Source organism: Lottia gigantea, assembly GCF_000327385.1.
Source record: "Lottia gigantea unplaced genomic scaffold LOTGIsca_37, whole genome shotgun sequence".
Taxonomy (NCBI): Eukaryota; Metazoa; Mollusca; class Gastropoda; family Lottiidae; genus Lottia; species Lottia gigantea.
The window spans coordinates 780,534-803,707 of record NW_008709259.1 but is presented as its reverse complement, the minus strand read 5'-3'; the positions used below and the strand labels follow the sequence as shown (position 1 = coordinate 803,707).

Here is a 23,174-nt window from a genome sequence, read left to right as displayed (position 1 = left end):
TTCAATTAAATACAAAACACATCCACTCTAATATTTGAATTTTCAAGGAAATTATAAAGATTAAACTTACTGTAGGTTTCATTATTTAGAGATAATGTAGTCTAATCAACATGGCTACCCTAGGTATTGTGACCTGTGCTATTTAATTAGCTATGAATATTATTAATATAAGCCTATCAGATGTTATTTCTATCATAACGCCCTATCAATTCCTTCCCGTCAATCAAATGATAAGGTCACAAAATTAGTAGTTCAACTTACCAAAACAAAAACAACGCATTTTTATTTTTTGTGAGTGTTACACTTTCTGTGTTAAAGTGATACTACGTCTTAGAATTAATATAAAATTCAAGAATTTTAAACTTGGCCAATAAGAGCATCAGTAGATATATCTGGTGTCATAAATAACATAACAGAATTCTTATATAATCCTATAAATCCAAAAAACTTAGTAATTATCCATAAATATACAACTAACTATTGAAAAACGCTTAATATTTCAATAATTACTTAGTTTTAGGAAAATGAATTTTCAAGATTTTACAGGGATTCTGTTGTAACTTTATGACACCAGGTAAGTTCACTGATGATATAGACTAACATTGACCTTTTCGAGAACTTAAATATTATGTTCATTCTAAGACGTAGTATCACTTTAATATTTTGATCAAATTAGGAAATAATTGATTTTTTTAATAAAATAATTATTCTACTGTACAGGACATTCAAATGGCAATGTTGATTCAATTTTATTTTTTATTTAAGTTTTTAAAAGTAAATATACTCCCAAATTTTGTATAAAAAATTAAATATGATAAATAAAATTGAGATAAGAGGTATTTTTTCAATGCACACAAGGCACTTTCACATCAGGGATATTCTGACAAATTACAATTTAAAAGCATACGTTCTCAAGACATAATTCCTTGGTTTTAGAAGGTTTTCCTGTATTTCTATCTGAGCCTCACTAGTCCGAAAATCTGTCAATCAGTCATTGGTGTTTAATTTCAATTGAATAGTGTTGGTAATATTCAAGAGTTTTAAGCAACTTCACATCTAAGAAGACTTATTTTTAAATGATACTTTGGAATAAAAATTAATACTAAGATTTAAGACTTCCATCAAATTGGCAAAACCATTATCAAATTTCACCCTGTGTGAGAAGTAAGTATTAACCTTATCTAGTGGAAATATGATATAATATTTGATTGACTTGTGATCTAATCTAACCAATTTGCCCTCTCTCACCTATTTAATTTGTCTACACTAGATTATAATATAACTGCTCTTTAAATTCATGATTTTTGACACTGACTATAGCAGGGATGTTGATCTAGCTGCACTTGCCAGTCATCTGATTTTCATACTTAAAATATTATGGGCCTTTACCATTCATGAGAGTTAAAGATTTGAATGACAGAAGCAAGAAGCACAATAACAAACACAATTATTATGGAATATACATGTTCTGTCTAATTTCATTAAAGAAAGGCTTCATTCCTATTTATAATTGTCTTAAATTGTGTTTGATATATAATATATAATACTGGACTTGCAGTGATGTATTTATTGAAATGCAAAAATTTAATGACATTTCCAATGTACATTTTTGCAATGATCAAGTGGATCATTAACTTCATATTCCAAATTGGAAATTGGAAGAATTTCTCAGTTTCTATGGAATTTTCAACCTGAAAGATTTAGGTGTCATACAGTAATCATCTAGATTCCAAGAAAAAAAAAGACGCCTTTCGCATGATCAATCCTGTCAACCTCTCAAGAGTTTTTCTAGCATTTAAATTTATGGCTTCCAATTACATCATTTCGATTTTTTGTTAGATGTCTGTGCCATGGTTCCTGTAAATATAGAAATGCTTAACATTGGGTTCCTTTATGACATAACTATTGTTAAAACTTCTTTTATCTACATAACAAAAAGCAAAGTTTTAGTGAAATGTAAGACCCACAGATGTCAGATTAAAATAAGAAATTACGAAGTACAAATTGATGCTATCATTGTCTCTGATACACATAAAAAATTTAGAAAAACTCTTTACAATCCCTTTAAACCCAAGAATTCAGATCAATTCCTGCAAATAATTCATCCCATCTTAGTTTCTGTTTACCTTGTGCTTAAATCAGCATTAATGATAAATAACAACAATCAGGTAAATATACCTCTGGTTGTCTAAGCCTATTGATTTATTGAGGAATGTGAACTTTAATAAGCTTCTACATCAAGAATAAGAATTCACCATCACATATTATAAATTGTAATAATGTAAATTGTAAGCTATCTATGATGATATTCAAAAAGTTGATAACAGATAAATTTGTTGGATATATTCTTGTTTAAGTATTAAAATGATAAATTATTATTCACAAAAGACTAGTTGATAGTCATTGAGAGCCAACATCACACAGATTCTTGTACGTACTGGCCAAGGCATCAGAATTATTCTTTTCTGTAGAGGATTCAAACCCACATCACCTTATCGCCTAGCAGACATAGACTCAACTTGCTGCACACTTAACATTTCAACTTCCACAAGACAAGTTTATAACTTAAATAGTTATAAGTTCCATATTAGAACCAACATAGCATTAGTTTCTGATTTCACACTGTGGTTCCTGCAATTCCTGAAAAACTTGACCTATTTAATACATCTGGATTGAATGTTAATTTGCATAAATTTAGTCAAGATCTAGCCATGCAGTAAAATTCATTTTAATTCTACATTCCTATCACCAGATGTCTTGACAATAATTTGAATAAATATAATATATGCAAACAGGAATTAAATTCAATTTCTGCACAAAATTATAAAATTTCAATTTATGATGGAGCTGCAGTAGATGTAGATGCAGGTAACCTAACCACCTTATGTGGCAAATCATTTGATCTGCCGTAAAGATATTGGCACTTAAACCACTTATGGCAAATCTGAATGATGCAAAAAAAAAGCTACTGATATGGTTATACACTAACTAGGCTATTTAAATTGGTGGAATATGAAATAAGCTTATTGAATGACAAATTAAAGAATACTATTGAAGTTGTCATGTCCACACAACAAACACAGAAATGTCAAATACCTTTAATAGCTTTACAATTTAAATGATATATAATTTTATATTGAAAATTTTAACATTGTTGGACTCATATATTCTTCTTGATGTTTATACACAGGTGGAAAATGTCCATGGCAAATTGTCATCAATGTCCTCTTCACTCAAAGGATGAAGGATTGGCTACCCTTTAATTATGGGTCTACATATACAAAATATATGCTTAAAGTATTTATGAATATCACAGTTGATACGGTCCATAAAACTGTTTTAAGTCCACTATTTCAGGCTCATTATTACAATAAAAGAAAGCAGAATTCAAATCCGAATCTGTAATTTTCAAGAATGGTAGGCTACTATGATGAAACATTGCATGTTCAAAAGTAAAAGAATCACTGAGTCAACAATGATAAATATTAGTCAAAATAAGCACACCACTGCATCATCACCCATTTACTTTTATAGTTAGGTAGTTCAGATTTTATCACTGATAAAAAGGTTTTTCACAATCCATGTTTTGAAATTACTAAGTCTGAATGGAAGAATTAAAATTCTGGAGATGGCAGTTTTTAATTCCAAGATATTACTGATCCATTCATCCTAGGAGCATAGATTTGTTAATATAAATGTATCATGTTCTATCAATAAATTAATCTATTTCTGAGTTAGATTTCAGGAAATACTTATTTCAGGACTGGTGCCATGGCTATATACATGCAGTGTATTTTTGTGTTTGTGTCTTTTCAACTAAAATCATACTAATGACTAACTAATTTTCACATAATCAATAGACTTATCTATTGCTCTGTGACCTAGGCCAGTGCTTTCATTGAGACTCGTCTCAATACACCCTAACACTGACATATGACAACATAAAAAATTCAAATTAGTTATACGCCTACTACTTGTGTCAAACAACTTATGCTTTCTTCATTTGCTGAAAGGATAAGTTTGAGAAATAAAAAACGTGTGTGCTTTTAAGGGTCATACATTTACATAGTCATAATAAATATGAAAGTGATCCCTAAAAAATAAACAATAAAAAAACAGTGCCTTTTGACTCTCTAGTTTTGAAAACAATGAACTTACTCTTTGACTGACAGGCTGGATTTTACTTTTTCTCTTCACATTTGGAGATCTAAGCCTGGTGGGTTTATCCATCATAAACTAAAGTGAAAATATATCCATTCATTGAAGTCGAAACGACCACAGGTAAATCATACTTCCCCAACTCGACTCACAACACGACTAAATTTTAAACTTCTTTACCCTCTATTCGTGTACACTCAGTCTCGATTATTCTGTCAATTTTCTCTTCTATCATAAAAGTCTGTTTGAAATAGTACTGGTTAATCACGGCTATTATACGAAGCCGTTATCTATTTGTATCGAGCGTTATGATTGGACAATATGATTGTCATATACCACAGTGGGGAAATGGAATATGAGTGATATTGCCTAATAGATATATAAAACGTTAATCATCAATGAATGAGTGTACAATTGAATGTTATTTTCTTAATTATGTCTATGATTAATTAATAACGTTGTTTAAATTTCAATCTCTTGATAGATACACATTGGCCTCTTGTTCTGGTCTATCACGAGCTAAACTGGGGATGAAGTGGTTTTTGAGGAACGATCAAACCAATGCGCAGATCTGCTCAGCCGCGTCGCCAGGAATGAATTGGTGCTGGTGCTCAGATTTTATACTAAGAAAATTTGAAGAATTGAAGGCCCAGAGAACTCATTTCTAACAATTTTGTGGTGCCAAAAACGTATCAAAATCTATATCTTTTTGATTTTGTACAAGGCGCTGTAAATGAATTAATCTCTGAACTACCCCCACGGACTCAACCCTAATGACTGGGCTGGATCTGCTTTCAACTGCTTTTGAGGAATTTTGAAATTATTTCGCATAGGTCTGGACATCTCCATATATAAGGAAATGACGTTCTCTTCTTCATCCACACTGGCCAGTGAACAGCTGTGGCCTGAGGAAGTAATATTGACGGGGAAATATTAGGAATGAGTAAATTTCGAAACATTTCACAAATCATATGTACAAAAATTTGCTCATATTCAGTTTAATAGATCGGAAGATATATCTGAATGTCGCCTATATCAGTATATATACCTTGATTGCGGACTCTATTCAAAGATTTGCCATCCAAAAAAGCCAGTTTAGGGTCATTGTTACTGATGGTGGATTTGATGGGTCTATTTATAGCGATTTTGTCCTCTAGATAGAGCATATAAGAAACAGAGCAGAAAGTGTCAAAAGAAAAAAGAAAATGATTTTTAACGAAAAGAGGATGAATTTGAAGATGAAACCGATTTTAATTACTTATTAATTTTAACGGCTGTCTTAATCGTATTCTTGTTGATGCTGAGAACCATTTCCATAGATATAATACTGTTACTATACCATGCATATTGAATGTCCATTACTTTTCACGTATCATTACGGACATTGAAGTTCTATAAATGCAATAAAATCCTCTGGTTGAAAGAGATGTAAAGAGTTATCTCCCATTAGTCTTCATGATGAAAGATAGATTCTCAAGTTTCACGCAATTTATTTTGTCACCGGAGTTTGAAGGACGAGGAATCCAGAAATATTTGACCAAGATACTAAAAACAATAAAATCCTACTTTATTCTTTGATAAAAGACTATTGTCACTGCTTTTAAGAATATCGTCTGCTTGCTATTATAATTGCCTAACTCATTATTTTTTTGCCCACGTCATTACCCATAGCTCAAAGTATATACTACAAAATTGCTCAAGTCAATGAATGATATGAGTTAGGCAATTATCGTTGCTAGCTAACCTCACCTCAAATAACATGGTTCTTAGGCCTATACAATCAAATAAAGGGGGTCTTCATTTCTCCCTTTTTTATATCTTAGAGGTAATATCTTTCTAACCAAGATTTCAAATCAGAATTAATCAAATTAATATAGTCTAAAAGCAAAAGAGAACGAATATACGATCCCTTTCAAAACAACATCCTGGTTATTATTGGAATTCCAATATAAGCATACACATACCATCTAGAAAATTTAGTCAAAATATTGATCAAAGTATTGATGGCATTATTGATAGAACTATTGAACGTGTGTGGGGATTTTCTACCAAAAGTATTGATGTCAATATATTGAGTCTGTTAACTTGGAAAGCAAATTACAGAGCTATCTGTTTCTTGATACGATTAACAAATTAGGAAATTTACTTTGGTAAGGTAACTGTCCACCTAAAAAAGATCCAAAATAAATCTGAACATAGTTTAATCCGCTAATAATATAACAAAATAATAAAAGCTAACATAATCTAATATGATGCCAAGTCTACACAACAAGTTTCCACTACCATTATCATTTCAGAATATAAACAGTTAATTCAGTGTGTTGCATAAAGATGGGTTTCCTTATTTTTTAGTGTCAAATTAAGCAAACTATTTGATTAATTGGTGTTTTCCATGAATTATCATGTATTCTTAATCATATCATTATGTTCTTATTGCATATAATTAAGAGTTTTAACCAATCATAAATGTCCATGAATGTACTGTCTGGATAAACAAAAAGACTTTTTGATCTTTCTTGATCGGTCACTTATTGAAATTCTGGAGGTAATTCGCTTATTATGGACATGTGAGACAAACTGGTATTTTTCCAAGTCATTAGAACACCTCCTTGCTATTCATTTAAGTATTAGCATTAGGGAATCCACCTTTAATAGAATCTATTAAAGGACATGCAGTCAGTAACAAATAAGTCTATGAGGGAAGACAGTAAAGGTGCTGCAGTATGGTAAGGTGACAATTTTTTAGAATAAAGAAATGCTGTGATAAGGTTAACTGGCATTTTTCATGGTTAGCTGACACTTTTTATCATTATGTCACATTGAATACTTGTATTGTACTTATGGGAAGACAGCAAAAAGGTCTGCAGTCTGGTAAGCTCGTATTCTATCATAAACAGTACCGGTAGTTATAATTAATGACAGGTTAGATAAAACTACCATTTTGAAAAAAGCAATATTTAAATCAAAGTTAACAAAGAAACTAAAAAGCAGAAAAGTCTTTCTTTTCAAAAAGATGTGCAAAATGAATACACACATTATTAGTGTTCTAAATATTTTAAAATTCAACAAAATTAACTCAAAACTACTATTTTTCAAACTGTTCTGTTTATCAATAGAACCATAAATCATCTGGATCTAGCATAAAATCATCATCATTATCACCGAAAAAGGACATGTCGTCTGACTGGTCAAAATAATCATTGTACGAAGAACCCATGGAATATTCATGGTCATCATCATCATCAGAGTCCATACCTGGTCTCGCAACATTGTAGGTGGCCTGACTTCGTGGTGATTTGTAGACACAATGAGGACACTTGACATGACATTGAACTGCTGTTGAAGGGAGTTTTCCTACACAAATCCCACTACTGAATGAAGCATCAGGTAAATCATCCAACTTGTCCCATGTCTTTGTTTCATGACTGTACACCAAGGCACTCTGAGTAGGATCACACTTTTCACCTTCTTTCACTTTTCCACCGAAGATGTAAAACTCGTTGTGATGCATGATAAAAGAGTAATCCGTTCTGGAAGAGTGTTCAGAAGGCAAAGGTATGGCTAAGTCCCGTCTCAAGTCCCAAATTTTTGAAGCGAAGCTGTAAACTTTCGTGTTAACTTTTCCTGGCATGGAAGTCATTATGCAACCATTGTAATCAAAGATGTGTTGCTCAGTATTACATCCACGTGCAATTTTTTTGATCTTCTCTGTATTTATATCATAACAGACACAGTGTGATGTGTTCTGCCTAGGTTTACCAGCGCCTAATTTAGACCCTATTACACAAATATATCTATCTCCTATTGTATTGGCATATACTTGAGTTTTGATGTTCCTTGGGAAGAAATAAGCTTTGACCACAGTTGTTCCTGTTTCTTTAGACACTTCCATCAAAAAGCACTGCCAAGTTCTAGAAGCTGATGCACGTTCAGATTTAGAAGTCATAGCAGATGACAAGAAAAAAAGCTTATTCTGACAATGTATCATCCCATGAATGTTGATATTTTCAGCATTTTCTGGTAAAGCTACTTTTAAGCTTGACCAGATTTTTTCAGCCGTGTTATAAACATAAACTATATTGTTTATTTCCATTGTGTGATTTTTATCATAAATATATAGACAACCATTGTCATCACCAACCATCAATGGCTGCTGAATTGGGCAAGGCATGGGGGCAAATTTAGTCCACCGTTTTTCGTCAACAACATATCCAAATAAGGTATTCAAAGAAAGATAACTAGATTGTTGTAGTAGGTAATGTCCTATGTAGAGTCCCTGACCACTTCCACCACACAACAAAATAACATCTTTAGTACCCTTGCACTCCCTAACAGCACCAGACTCCATTTTCGAAAGAAGATTTGAGATCTTGTCTTTACATTCTTTATGCTTTGAAATAAGAGAATTTTTTTCAACATTGTCAATAAGCACAGATTTAGGAATATTTTGAAGATTTAAAGCTAGAAATAATTCTTTAAAAAACTCAGAACGAAAATCCTCATCCTGTTCTGTCCATTTTGTAATAAATTCCAAAAATGTTTCTTGAGGTACATATGTCAAGGTTTCATCAGTAAGCAACGACATCACAGAGTCCTTGGTAAGAGTCAATGCGTCTTCTCCCTTTAACACTGTAGGTAAATGACCACGAAGGAATTTAAACGCACTATTATACAAGTCCAAATCATACAAGCTGGAGAGCAGAGATAACTGGACACAATTTTCTTCATTAATTTCAGTCATGCAAAGGTAGTCATTACAACATTTTTTAAGGTCTGTTATTTGAAGATATTCCGCAGCCTCCAGTAGCTCTTTGATTTTATCATATGTCACACTGATAGTTCCAAGATATAGAAACTTTAATGCTTCTTTCATTGCCCATGGTGTTCCATAATTCAATCTTATCTTTACTGAAATATATATGAATATCATCAAAATTCAATCATTCAAGTATATGGCTTAAAATCTCAGTAAGCTATAAGAGCCTTGAGCCACTGAGAATGCTCAGTTTCAGTTAATAGAAATGCAAAAAATATGTGTGAGAATCACCTTGAATTGTTGAAAGTAATAAATATTCTACGGTATCTATCTACAAGAACCTGAAACATGTTGATACTCAGAGTTTCATGCTGTGCGATCTTTAGACAACCGACCTATTTCAGCTTATGTCTAAACTGATAAATGCTTATACAGATCATCAATACTGGCATTCAGTATGTATGCTGATAAGGGGTTGAGTATCGATCATAATTAAAATTATAATTTTCTAGAGACGATAATCCAGTATTGTGATTATTATATCCAGTCCTAATGCTGACAGCAAAATGATTGAACTTAGCATTTCTTTTAAAACACAGTCTCACATAATGACCTACCTTCAAAAGACTCCTTCATTCCACTATCATGTAAAGATTGAAAAAATGGACAAGACACTAATATACACCAATGAGCCTTTACTTTCTGAAAAGGAAAATAAGGATCTTCTATTGATACATTTCATTTTTCATTTGTTATCAAGTCTCACTGAAGCTGGAAGATTTAATTTAACTTGGAAAATTGAAGTGAAGTTTTTAAAAGTGGTGATGTCGCACACTAAGCAGACCATTCTCCCTATTTTCGAAACATCTAATGATATAATTTCTCGTTTTAATTACTTCTATACCGTACAATTATTACTCCTGATTAAGTCTCACTTTGGACAGGATTTTTGGTTAACTAAAATTGCTTTGCTTGCCAAATTTTCATTAATAAGCCTTTAAATGTGCCTATGAAGTATGATTTAAAGATCTAAATGGTAGTAGTACATATCAATATTGAAAATGTAATTTTTTTTCAGAAAGATTCACATGTACAAACCTCATCTCCCACAAGTAGTGTGACATCACAAAATTCAGATTCCGAAACAAATTGTTCATAAAGGATATCTTGTATTTTAACTGCATGATTTTCTTTCCTTCCCATTTCACGTTTTGGATGTTTTGGTTCATCCATTTTTGCAAATGTTGAACGTTGAAATTCAGAAGAACCTGCTAAATCTAATAATCGGTTGTTAATTATGGAAAAACAAGACAAAAAATCTTCACTCAGCATATTTCCTACAATTAAAAATTTCATCATAATAATAAATAAATACCTCCTCTTCTACTTCACTATCAGTGAAAACCCTTGGCTTATAAAAGGCAACTAATGAAGACAAAGACCTTGACATTGGCATATATATTAATATACATACATTCTTTTTATTGGATGTCACAAGCCACATAGCCATGAATGAAGGTGAAATAAATACTGAAAGGAAAGTGAAGAAATACCACTACTCAACTACTGACATCGTGGCAGTGTGGTGTGATCGAACAGATTGCTCTAAGATGATCAACGCCTTGCTGGCATATATAATAAAATGATAGTAATATGTCCAGGACCGTGACATTTGCCTGCGTACCATGGTTTAAGTAAGAAACACCAGATATGTCTTTAAGGAAGTTGTTAGATCGAAAAGTTTCCGCGAGTTTAGTTTTCTTCAGTGACCAAGCGGCGTTATGTGGCGCCCTCTACACTTGAGTCTTGAGGCGTTCTTGTCGACCGATTTGATTCGGTTTCGATTTGCTAGTACGATTTGCAGTGGTCTACAAATGCGAATTTTGATTATTATTATTATTGTTAATACGATTGGGACGATTAGAATGATTAGCTAATCAGTTTAGGTAAACTTTCTCAAAAATGTATCGATTAGCTTAACCTACCTTGATCACAAATGCTTAAAATCGAATCGGCCCGCAAAAACGCCTTTGACAGATCAAAAAGTAAGGAAAGATAATCAAAATCTCGAAAAACGAAAGTAGATTCCATGAAGTCAGGTACCGGTATTGCTAAAGAGAAATGAAAATGAAGGTACATTAAAAAACATGTTAAATACAGGAACAGAGAAACTCATGAAGCGAAAACAAGACTTATAGAAATTTCCATGTGTTACTTACATCCTGTATTTTTGGGTTTTTGACAAAACAAAGTAGGGTCACTGCTTGAACCATTTACTCACTAATTTACTGTGAAGAAGGAAGATGATGACAGAGCAACCTGTTCCTGTTTTAGAGGAAAAATATTACCAAAATGTTGTTTTAGGTAATTTGTTTTTGAAATGAACTTAGGGTTAGCTTGTATGCAATAGAATCTGACAAATGAATGTCACTGGCTCAAGTCACAATGTGAAAACTTCGACACAATGTCAATATTTCATTATTTTGTATGAATGCGATTATTAAACCAATAATTTGAAGAATAGATCTTGCTTTGTAACCTGTATGCTACAAAGAATAGACAATTTTTAGATCGTCAAATCCAAATGTTTAATAGATTCCCCAATAAATCTTGTCATGCTGTGTCTCAGGACCTATATTTTTTATTTCAATTTTCAGGAGATTTTTATGTCAGTGCTATAACAGATAAAAAACATACATCCAATATTATAAGGTACCGTAGCTAAGGTCAATTTTAAATTGTCATTTCGACTGGTAGCGTCAGAATTGACCATGATTTTAATTTTCAAACGAGGGAGATGCTGTTTAATTCACATGATGATCATATTTGTAAATGTAAATCACAATTGAAAAGCAAAATCGCTCAAAAAACATGAATTAAGCATCTACATTTTTGTTTCAATCAGATTTTGTCTTTTGGGTGTCATAAGGCTTTCCTCTTGGTGTAATCTTGAAGATTATTATGACTGCATGGATGAGTGACTGTGACAGAAGATTGGGACATACACAACCAATGATAATCACTGAGGCTATATGTCCTATTCACTGACCTTCACGTCTGTATACAGGTAAGAGGGACTGACATGGACAAATGGACAAAATGTCTAATGATCGACAATTGGAAATCGAAAAAGAGCAGGTTATGGCATGGAGCAGAAAAGAAGGAAATAAAACTCCATTCATTTCATTTTTTCCACATCTGTAATTTCAGCTCTTTAACAGAAGAAAGACCATTGAAGGAATTCAGTTACTTGAAGCGAGTCAGAAGTACTTCTAGAGGTAAGATTTTATGAGCTTTGAATAACTACAAAATCACATACATGATGTATACTTGATGATAGAGCTATCTGTATCACTTTTTAAATGGAAATTTTACATCTGTTTCGACATCAATTCATACACAAACATAAAAGCAGTGAAAGTAACAATAGTTTAAGGTTCTTATTAATGTAAGTTTATTACTTAGTTGCTGCTTCAATATCTGGAGGTCTGGAACTTAGGTCAGTGGTTCCCAACCTTTTTTTCAGCCTTCACACTCCTGGAGAAATCACCTGGACCTTTCACACTCCCTGAAATTTGTTTCATCCACATTTCAAGCATGTGATGTGCTCTCTCAATTCAAAATAAATTCTTCTCTTTCACCAGTTGGACACATGGTGAAAACACCTCAGGTTGGGAACCGTTGCCTTAGGTCTTTTGTATTATTGGAAAATTTCATTTAATTGTAGATGGAAACCTTCAAGTACTATTATGTTACAAAGAAGAAATAAGTAGTCACTGTGTAGGTTTAGAGTCAGTAGTAGATACTGATAAACAATACACCCAACATCTTACTAAACCATATTTAGTCAAAGTACCAATTAACCCACCATTGACTAAAAAACAGTACGCAGAATCCTGTTTATACTGGCCATGTTCATTTCATGAAGATAAACAGTAAGATTTGATTTTATCATGTGAGTTCAGTTGGCCAAAGTTGTCATAACAACTAGCCAAGAACAACTAGCCAACGATTGCTTTTAACTGGCAGCACTTGAGAAAATCTGATTAGTCAATTGATCATGTCTATGTGAGCTAAAAAATTCCAGTTGCTGTTTTAATTGGTGGCAATTAGGAAACATTGGGTCTCGTTGGTGACCAGAGTGTTTCCAAATCTAGTTGATCCCAGTTGTTTCCAGGCAGTACATTTGTCAATATGAACTGTATATGTGTCAGATCCAATCAGATGCTGTGATATACCGAAGACTAATAGATAGACTAAAACTGGATTGAAACTGTAATGCTAAAATAGTATGCAAATTCCTTATATTTTACAGAATCACCAAACTTCTCTCAGGAAAATATTTTAATGATAAAGAACTGTCTGTGATAAATGAAAATATGAAGAGAACAGTGGAGATGGCAGAAATAGCCAAAAAGAAAAATCAGGTAGTTTTTATTTTTCTTTTCTCATATCTTGAATAGTCTGCTTATAGTATTCCTGTAATTCCTCTGCATGATACTAAAGAAATTCTGAAATATCTTGAAAGTTAGAATCTCACTATACAGAGATAGTTCAAGATAAAAGTTTTCTTTTTTTTTTAACAAATTTGAACTAATCCGTTTAGCAAAGAAGTTTTGTAAAGGCTATAGCTGTAGCCTACTTACCAAATATACCTTGTTTTGGCTTTTACGAACTACATCTAATACCTTGACATCATTAATAACTTTTCATGTATCACATACGTTTGTAGATTGTAGACTAACAGATAAGCCAATAACAGCCCCCAGCCATATTGTTTACAGTCTTTCTATTAAGGCCTCAATGCATAGTTCGTGATAGCTTGATTTTGTGCAGATGCAGATATGTATAGTAAACCCAATCCTTATGTTTGTTTTATATCACAGAAAACTATAGGAGCAGTAATAACAGATCCTACAAGTAATACTGTTATAGCTAAATCTCATGATTTAAGATTAAAGGATTATCCTCTACAACATGCTGTTATGGTTGGTATTGATTTAGTTGCTCAATCACAAGGTGGGGGAATGTGGAATATTGATGGTAAGTATTATTATGTTAGTATAAGTAATATTTAGAAATATTAAAACAGAACTTAAAAAAACATGCTGTTGTTACTCAGAGTTTCACGCTATGGGATCTTCAGACAGCCTGTGTCGCAATTGAAGTTGGACAACATGTTTTTTAGGTTTTGTTTTATCATTTCTATGTTGGTATTCTATAAATTGCAGTCCAAAAATGTCAGACACATAGACTTTGCATGATATTATATAAAATAAATCTTTTATTGTCAGTTTCAATAACACATGCTAATTTCCATAATTACTTTGTGACTAAGATGATATGAATACAAGGTATGGTGGTTAAGGTCTGTGATATAGGTGGGACTCATATAATATTAGTCATAATTTATAAAGAAAACTTCAGAAAAGATAGCTTGCCAGGCAAGGTAACATACGCCCACTGGCAGCTGTCAATGATAAAACAGTCTGTAGTGACTAAAGTATGAATTTTCTCATATTAAAGAAATTTTAATAGTTTGAATTTATTGATATATATATTTACTGTCAGTTATCTATGCTGAGAAATACCACAAAATTTTTAAAAATCAATATCAATAATCCAAACCATCAAATTATCGCATCAATATACATGATCACACCATGTTTCATTAAAATCAATTGAAAACTGTAGTCTCTCAAAGACCGTTCATTGAAATATCAAATATGACTGTCCAAGATCTCATCAATATAAATGATCACACCAAATTTCATTAAAATCAGTTGAAAACTGTAGTCTCTATTGTTTTCACAAACAAATTTTGACGCGTTTTTCCTAAGTCATGGGCAATAACTCAAAAACCGTTCATCGAAAAATCAGTTAAAAAATATAGTCCACATTTCCATGTGGGCGTATAAAAACTAGAGAGTAAATTGTGCTATAACTGCGGTTTATACTAGTTATACCAAAGCGCTACCTACTGGTTTATCAAAGGAAATTGATAACATTTCACATAGTACTGGGTATTGCCAAATATGTCATATATGATATTGATACATATATTAAGGCTATGATAGGATTCATATCATGATATTAAGGCTATGATAGGATTCATATCACGATATTAAGGCTATAAAATTATACATTTCATGATATCAAGGCTATGATAGGACTCATATCACGATATTAAAGCTATGATAGGATTCATATCACGATATTAAGGCCAAAGCCAGTGGACATGTATTACCTTGTCTGGCAAGCTGTCTTTTACAATTTTATATTAACAATCAATAGATGAAAAAAAAATTATTTTAGTTTTGATTTATTGTGAATATGCTTACAGTTGACGACTTTTCAAAGGAACTTTTCATGCATACAGTTTGATGTAGTTATCTTTGTATACTTTGATTTGTATAATAAAGTATTGATACACAACCATGCAATACTGTACATGTATTATTGTATCTCATATGTATTGATTCATTGTGCCAGCACTAACTTCATATAGAAATATAACCAATTTCAGTGAAAATCAATAATTAGATGCTATAATAAATACATGTAAAATGGTTTCAAAAACCAGTAAAAACCATATTTATGAAATATCGCAATATATACCCATATCACGATATATAAATGCTCGATATGTCGTGATATCCACTTGAACCAATATCGCCTAACCCTAACTCTTAGGCCCTATTGCATTAAATTTGAATATTGAATCTGGGCTCACTGTGCTCAAAGAGTAGACCTACCTGTATATCATCAACAGCTTCTAAAGCCTAGGATATTTAGAGAATTCTCTCAATCACAATCAACCCCCCAGAATGGCATATCTGTCCCTTTAATAAATAACTAGATGAGCCAGACGCCGTGGATTAGAGGTTGGGGACTTACCTCTACATTCTTTATTAGTCAGTTTAATGCCTGTTAACTGAAAATTTCAGTCATGAAATTGTATACTTTGATACATTTTTTTTAATTTTTGATTTTTTTTTTTGTGGTCCGGGAGCACCATGGACATGGTTCAACCAGTCCCAATGGTAGTTAAGCCACTGACAGATTTCTATCATTGTGTTTGATTTTTCTGCAGATCCTGACCAATATCATAACAAGAGTATTAAAGAAGATGGTACAGAAGAGAAGACCACAATAAAAACAGGACCATATTTATGTACAGGTTATGATTTATATGTTACACAGGAGCCTTGTGTCATGTAAGTTTAACACATGAACTTGTGAATTTGTCCTGTCTATAATCTTGAATACCTTAGCTAATCCCATGTCAGAAAACTATCACTCCTGTTGACCAAGTATACTAAATTTTTCTTCATATGAGCACTATCTGAGCATCTTGCGCCTCAACAAAACAGACCCAAACCCTAATCAAAGGGCTAGTGCTTGCAGCATCCCGAATGTGCATGTTATAGCGATCAGTTCATTGTTGGACAGTCTTGGATTCGAAGACCAGTCAAATCGTATTTTTTGGCAGTTCTCATAAAAATTTCTGGTCTATTTTGGATCTTTGGTCAAAATTTGGGGGAACTGCCGTTCAGTAAGAAAAGGGGGTGAAAACTAAAGATAAATTATTGTGAAAAAAGCCCATATTGAAATTTGAGCAGTGACTTTTTATGTACAATTGAATGGGTTATTTTTTCTGATACGCTGTTTGCCTCACATTTTCTATAGCTTGTCACTAAACTTGGTGAAAGTTTCTCATTTTACCAGTCATTATCTTCACAATGCCAAGCTACTATGAAGTTCATCTTATACATTGACTGCAATAGTCACCTTTTTTTGTATCACAGCAATTTGACTGGATTGTACACCAGCAAATACAGCCAATCAGAGCCCTAGACAGAAAGACAGTAAACATTATGACGTTCTGTCGAACGAATTGTGCATTAGTGAATACAGTCAATCAGATGGCAGAAATTTTTAACTTTTGTCTTAGAGGAATTGTGGCTTATTGGAGTCAAGGTATAAGACAAGTTGGTAATAGCTTGTGAAGATGACCAGTCATATGCCAACATGGACTATTTCTATGAGGTATTGTCTGTAATAAGAATTTTTAATATATTTCAGGTGCGCTATGGCATTAGTTCATAGTAGAATAAAACGAGTATTTTATATACACAATGATAAAGAGGGTGCTCTAGGAACTTGCTATAAAGTACATACAGAGAAAGGTTTAAACCATCATTATAGTGTGTTTCAATTTCAGTACAATCCAACTTGAATAAATCAGGATGTCAGACCTGATAAGTCCCTGGCAGCATCAACAGGCTAAACAATAGTCTGCTATTTGTTCCTACAAGTTCGACTAGTTTTGTAAGTGGAGGTCAAAGTGATTATAGTGCTGTGATGGAATGGACAAAGTAAGCACTAGTGCTAGGTATTGCCCATCCACACTGTGATGTTAAACTTAACACTATCTTCAAAGTTTCAATAAATTTTAATTGATAACTTTGTAACTGATATTCGGTATTGTAGTTGATAGGAGTGGTTAACGTTCAATGTCTTATAGATTCTAACAATTTCAATCAAGTCAGTGAAAAAAATTTGTGATACCTCATAATAGGATACACGTACCATGATGTTATACATCGTTTCACAAATATATCGTGCACACACTAGTAAACATGCTTATTGAACAGGAGCCTGAAATGTTAGTTTGTATAGATATTGCTCATTATATAAGAAATGTGCGAAAATTATAAAGAATTTCATCCAGCTTCATTCATCAGCTTAATAACTGTAGTTTCTTTATGCCATATATGGTAGTCTTAATGTCTACAGAAAATGTTTTAGAATGAGACATATAGTCTTAATGTCTACAGAAAATGTTTTAGAATGAGACATATAGGCGTAATTTGTACAGAAATGTTTTAACGTGACAAATATCGCCAGTTCCAATCACTATCTACAGTAAAGTCTTGTTTTGGGTGTGAAAAACATCTCACTAATTGACAATTAACAGTGTTGATTAAATTAGGACCATAATTGAAACTGATACAGTTGTTCATCTGTAAACATTGATGGCTACACTCACATACATCGGCTACTTCATATGATAAAAGTGGACAATTTGGTGGACTGGAACGTTTACCTACCACTGTCTTTATATTCATTTCTGTAATAAAGAAGATAAAAATAGACAAAACTTATTTCTTTGTAATTATTTAAAAGTTTCTAATTCTTGCACAGTGTTTGCTTGCTAAAGATTGGTTCTTTGTCAAACCACGCTTATTGATGTCTCTTATAATAAATATAGTCCATATGGGTCTGAAGATTGTGTGTAGAAATGGACAAGCTAGGGGAATCCGAGGAACTGAAACCAGTTTGAAAAGTCGAAGTTCGGCTGTGAAAAGACACAGAGTTATCTCCCTTCTTGAAAGTGGAGACCGGATAATCAAGTAACCGAAGGCTCTGCCGTTACCTAATTAGCAATCACAAGTTAATTCTGGACTTTTTGAGACAAACTGACATTTCTCTAGAACACCTCTTCATTATTTTCAATTACGAAGGTCTAGGCCTATTAGCTGTCCAATAAACAAACAAATAATTGAATAAATGAAAATATGGTTACCCGTCTTTAAAGGCATAGTATATTCTTATGGTAGGCCCTACCGGTAGGTCTAAATTCTAAATAGGATAAAATTTTTCCGAGCACGTCGGCTCCCCTTTTGGATTTTAAAGGGCACTAGTTGCGATTGGGGCTTCCCCACTGGAAAATTTCTAATCTAGGAAGTCTGAGAATGCATTTAACGAGATTTTTGTACAGTGGTGTACGAATGCCTATTCGTGCATATAGGAATTCAAAACAGAATTTCGCCATAATTAAACCAACTCGACAACGGCTGCTAAATGCGTCACCTATTTTCGTATACAATGTGTTATCTATAAAGTCGAGAAAAACGCGTTGTATGGATTTATCTTTCATAATATTTCATTATAAACAATGACAATTCCTTCAAAGAACAATAATTTAAAAAAAAAGTAGTTACTGACAAAAGTAGAACGTAAGAGTGATTTATTTTTCTAAAAGTCTTTGAAACACACAAGAGTACGGCCCACATTATGTTCCACTGAATTTTTCTGCCGACACGGAATCCGCTAGTTTAGCACGTGACTTCGTTCATTGGACTACATTATTTCTAGCAGACGACACTTGGAATTCCGATTACAGCTTGGGATTATAAGGCAATTCGGACTATAAAAAATTGTGATATTTGGTAATAATTGAAATCCGCAATTTTACCTTGCTTGAAACTACTGGATTCATTCTAATAGCTGACATTGTACAGAAAACCCATGTGTATCAAAACAAGCAAATGCGGAGGTCACGATAGGTCGCACATATAAATTATTAATCATTTCCAAAGATGCACGAAAAATAGGTTAGCACGAAATTAGGTTTCTTGACTGTAGTGAAAGGGGAATAAATTTCTCTCATGGGGACTAAAATATAACGTCATCCATGGAAATTAAAATACCTGGTAATATAATTGCACTATAAAATTCCTTTCTGAGAATAGTTACTATCAAATATTTAGTTGACTATAATCCCATTATTAGAAGTATATAACCCTTTATTCTAAACCTACCAGGTAAGTACTGTGTTGAACAGCCATTGTATATATCACCAAATATCTCTAATTCACATATTGTTAAAGGTTCTGGGTTGTTCAAAACAAACAGCACAAATCTTCCCATACATATTTTCGTACATGTTAAATTTGTCCAGGTGCCAATCGCTGCTGTGTTCGGGTAATGGACACAAATACAGTATTCAGTATCCACCATGTTATATTTGATATGAGGACCAGGATCATATTGCCATACAGAAACAGTAAAATTTATCAATCTACCATCTAAAATTGAACGTGTGGATTATAATTAAGATACGCTCACTTATCGAATATATTTTCAATATAATTTGCAAGAATGGTCGTCGAAATTGCATAACAGTGAGAGCTTACGAATATATGCCCCCTCTGCCCCCCCCCCCCCCCTCCCCCTTTTGGCTCCGCCACATGGTTTCCACTCCTACTTATATGAAATTTAGACAGTTGTGTTCAATTGAAGATGTTATTAGGGCAATTTCTAGATATTTAGATCAGGCGACATCAATCCGAAAAGGTTCTTTATAGTATTATATGAACGTCTCTCATTTTAAATAGTAGATAGAGACATGTTGTTAATCGCTCTTCATTATTTATTTATGAACATGTATTAATGTGCTCTAATGAAATTGTACATATTTGTAAAAATATTTGTATTTTGTTTGTACCTTTGGGCCCTGGCCTTAATACTGCAATAAACTATTACTATTACTATTACTATATTTTCAGTAGACCTGTTGGTGCTCAGATTTGAACTCATCCAACAAATTGTTAATATAAAGCTAACAACAACTGCAGGCCTTATTTTCAATGTATCTATAATATAGGATTTCATCAATATTTTGTCAAATCATGCCCAAATTAAAAATTAACTGAGATCTTGTGAATATAAACTTAAGGTATTCAAACAAAATTTGGTGAAAATCTTTATACCAAGTTTTTCATATAATTTATAGACAGAAACTGTTACTAAAGAGTTCACAAGCAACTTATAAAGTTTTTTTGGAATATCAATGGTAGTAGGCCTAACTACGTCCATATTTGTCGACCCGTACCAATTAATACTGAACTTTCCCAAGATCTTGTTATAATAAACCTACACTACACAATATTTTATAAAAAAAAAAAAATAAGTCAAAACTGAACAACGTGAACAGACGCACAGGGCGACGCTATATTGTCCACATTACCATGCGAGCGTCATACAAGACTACGTATGGTTCTTACATGGAAATAACACACACGAACGTAGTTAACTTTAAAAGACCATCTTCAAGCCTTTAAATGTGATTTGAAATATTATTGCCTTTTTCAAAATTCAGCTTATTACGTCGAGGTAGAGATTCAAAATGATTGTGAACTCTGCGTTCGTGTGTGTTATTTCCAGGTATACGCAATTTGTATGTGCGGGCGTATGAATCACATACAGCACAGCCTCTCAATAATCTAAATACGGCTGTAGAAGAATCGATCGCAGAAAATTTGGTCACAGTAACACAGTCACAAGGTTAATTATATTGTGACCGTTTGACCGATTTTTTCGTCAATGCCGTCTACAACTCGAAAATTCACAATTGCTGCATATTATTATGGATTGCGAATCAAAATTTTAATTGATTCGTCAAAACGGAGATTCGGTGCGCTTTTCACAATTAGCTAAATACAAGTTAATTATGGACTGGTATTTTTTTTTATCCTTTAGAACACCTCTACTTTCGATTGATATAAATATTAACCGCCCAATAATGTACATTTATATATGAATAATGAAAATAAGGTTACCCATCCCCAAGACAGCTATACTTGTAATTTCATATTCAGCTTCTAAGTCAACCAACAACCAATTAGGCGTGTCTGTTGGAGCATCTGTATGAGAGCAGCCAAGGTTATAGGTGCTGAGATTTCCATCGACCGCTTTGGAGGAAAATCGTCCATTACCATATTCACTAGTGTGTCTAGTTGGTTTGTTTAATGCAAGATTCTCTAATCCAGAAACTATAAAAAAAAAGAGAAAATTATTTTCAACAAGTTAAATGGACGTATGTTGGCTACAACTTTGTTTACAACATCAGGAAATTGTAAATGAGCGTACACAACTTTATTTACAACATAAACTAATTGTTGATAATTGTAAATTAGCTTACGAATATATTAACAATATCGAGTAATGAGCGTATACAAATTTATTTACAACATACGAAAATTGTAAATGAGCGCTTGACTGTTATTACAAGATCACGTAACTTTAATTGAGCGTATACAACTTTATTTACAAAATGAGTGCATACAAGTTTAATTGTAAATGAGCACACGACTATATTTACAAGATCGGGTAATTGTTAATGAGCCTATACAACTATATTTACAACATAAGATAATTGGAAATGAGCGTACGACCATATTTACAAGATAATTTGTAATTTATTGTAAACAAACTTTCTTGAGAACAGCAAGATTGAGCGGGAAAATCGTTCCTGTCACTCCTCATTTCGCCACACGGCAGTAAAGTACAAGAACGATGGATACCAAAATGGCAGCAATTTTAAACAATAACAGAATTTGCCATTGTCTGTATTTTATTAAATGAAAAATTTAAAAATTGTTTTTATAATACAAATGGCAGTTTGGATTGACTACTTTTATAATATATAGAGAGAAATTAAATAAAAATTTTACATAGAGAAAAGATATGGCCATGAAATACCACCATTATGTCAGATAAATACAAGATCAAGTAATTGTAAATATATTAATGGCCATGAAATACCACCATTATATCAAATAAAATTACTTACTAAATAGTTCATCCGTATTCCAAAGTCCAAATAAATTCAACAAAACTAATTTCATCCACACAAACGGCATTTTTTAAAGTTAGTCTATGTTAGTCAGTGTATGCTATTCATCATCTGCCCGAACATTCTCATGTGTTGGGAATATGTCAATTTTAGATATTTAAAGATGTCATACCTTTTAGAATGCATAATGTATTCATCAGTGGACTGACTTACCTTGTCATAGATGTACAACAGAATCTCTGTATTATGCGATTAATCCATGAAACATATTTAAAGAATATTTCCTATCAGATTATAGGGGGATTCTGCTGTATAGGTAATGACATTGGGTAGGTACAAGTAAGAATAATACACTCTTATTGACCCAGTTTTAAAATCAAAATTTATATTTATTTTAAGAGGTCATATTCCTTTAAGAATTAAACGTAGACAAAAACAAGTAAAGAATAGCTAAATATAATGAATAATTAATTAAAATTAGTGACATACATTCTGTTTCTAAAGAAGCAGGCGAATACGTGGGAATATATCGCTATAGAAACTTATTATAAATATAATGTTGACGTCCAAATCACTATACAACAACAATTCTGTGGCAAATTTAACATGTTGAAAAATCCTACTAATTTCGATCAAAATTGCAAATTGTCGTCGCTTTTGCCCCTCTGGCTATTGGCTAAGTCAAGGGCATACCTTTGGTTTATTATAATAGGAAAAAGTCTCTGCTTTATCGCGTTCACAACAGACCCAGAGGCAGTGACGGAGCTAGGTTTACGTCCGAGGAGGGGCGAAATATCAGAGATTGCTCGAATTTCTAACCTAGTTATAAGATTTTTG

At 32.7% G+C, this 23,174-nt stretch overlaps 3 protein-coding genes across 3 annotated transcripts; 1 reads left to right on the top strand and 2 right to left on the bottom strand.

Annotated features, from left to right (window-relative positions):
• Positions 1-8,575: 8,575 nt before the first annotated feature.
• LOTGIDRAFT_217137 (hypothetical protein) lies at positions 8,576-11,113 on the bottom strand (the record flags this gene model as incomplete). The annotated part of the gene is made up of 4 exons (XM_009059047.1): positions 10,599-11,113; positions 10,013-10,251; positions 9,532-9,616; positions 8,576-9,066 (listed from the first exon to the last, which is right to left on the bottom strand). Coding segments are annotated over exons 2-4 (810 nt in total), but the record flags the coding sequence as incomplete, so codon positions are not given.
• Positions 11,114-11,217: 104 nt separating this feature from the next.
• On the top strand, positions 11,218-17,153 carry LOTGIDRAFT_162985 (hypothetical protein; the record flags this gene model as incomplete). Its single annotated transcript, XM_009059046.1, has 8 exons — positions 11,218-11,278; positions 11,572-11,626; positions 12,125-12,192; positions 12,642-12,849; positions 13,230-13,341; positions 13,801-13,957; positions 16,008-16,131; positions 17,000-17,153. The coding sequence occupies 8 exons, from the start codon at positions 11,218-11,220 to the stop codon at positions 17,151-17,153; spliced, it is 939 nt and encodes a 312-aa protein (XP_009057294.1).
• Positions 17,154-17,802: 649 nt separating this feature from the next.
• LOTGIDRAFT_162984 (hypothetical protein) lies at positions 17,803-22,404 on the bottom strand (the record flags this gene model as incomplete). Its single annotated transcript, XM_009059045.1, has 4 exons — positions 17,803-18,047; positions 19,522-19,788; positions 21,343-21,534; positions 22,335-22,404. 4 exons carry the CDS (start codon positions 22,402-22,404, stop codon positions 17,803-17,805), a joined length of 774 nt encoding a protein of 257 aa, XP_009057293.1.
• Between the last annotated feature and the right edge of the window lie 770 nt (positions 22,405-23,174).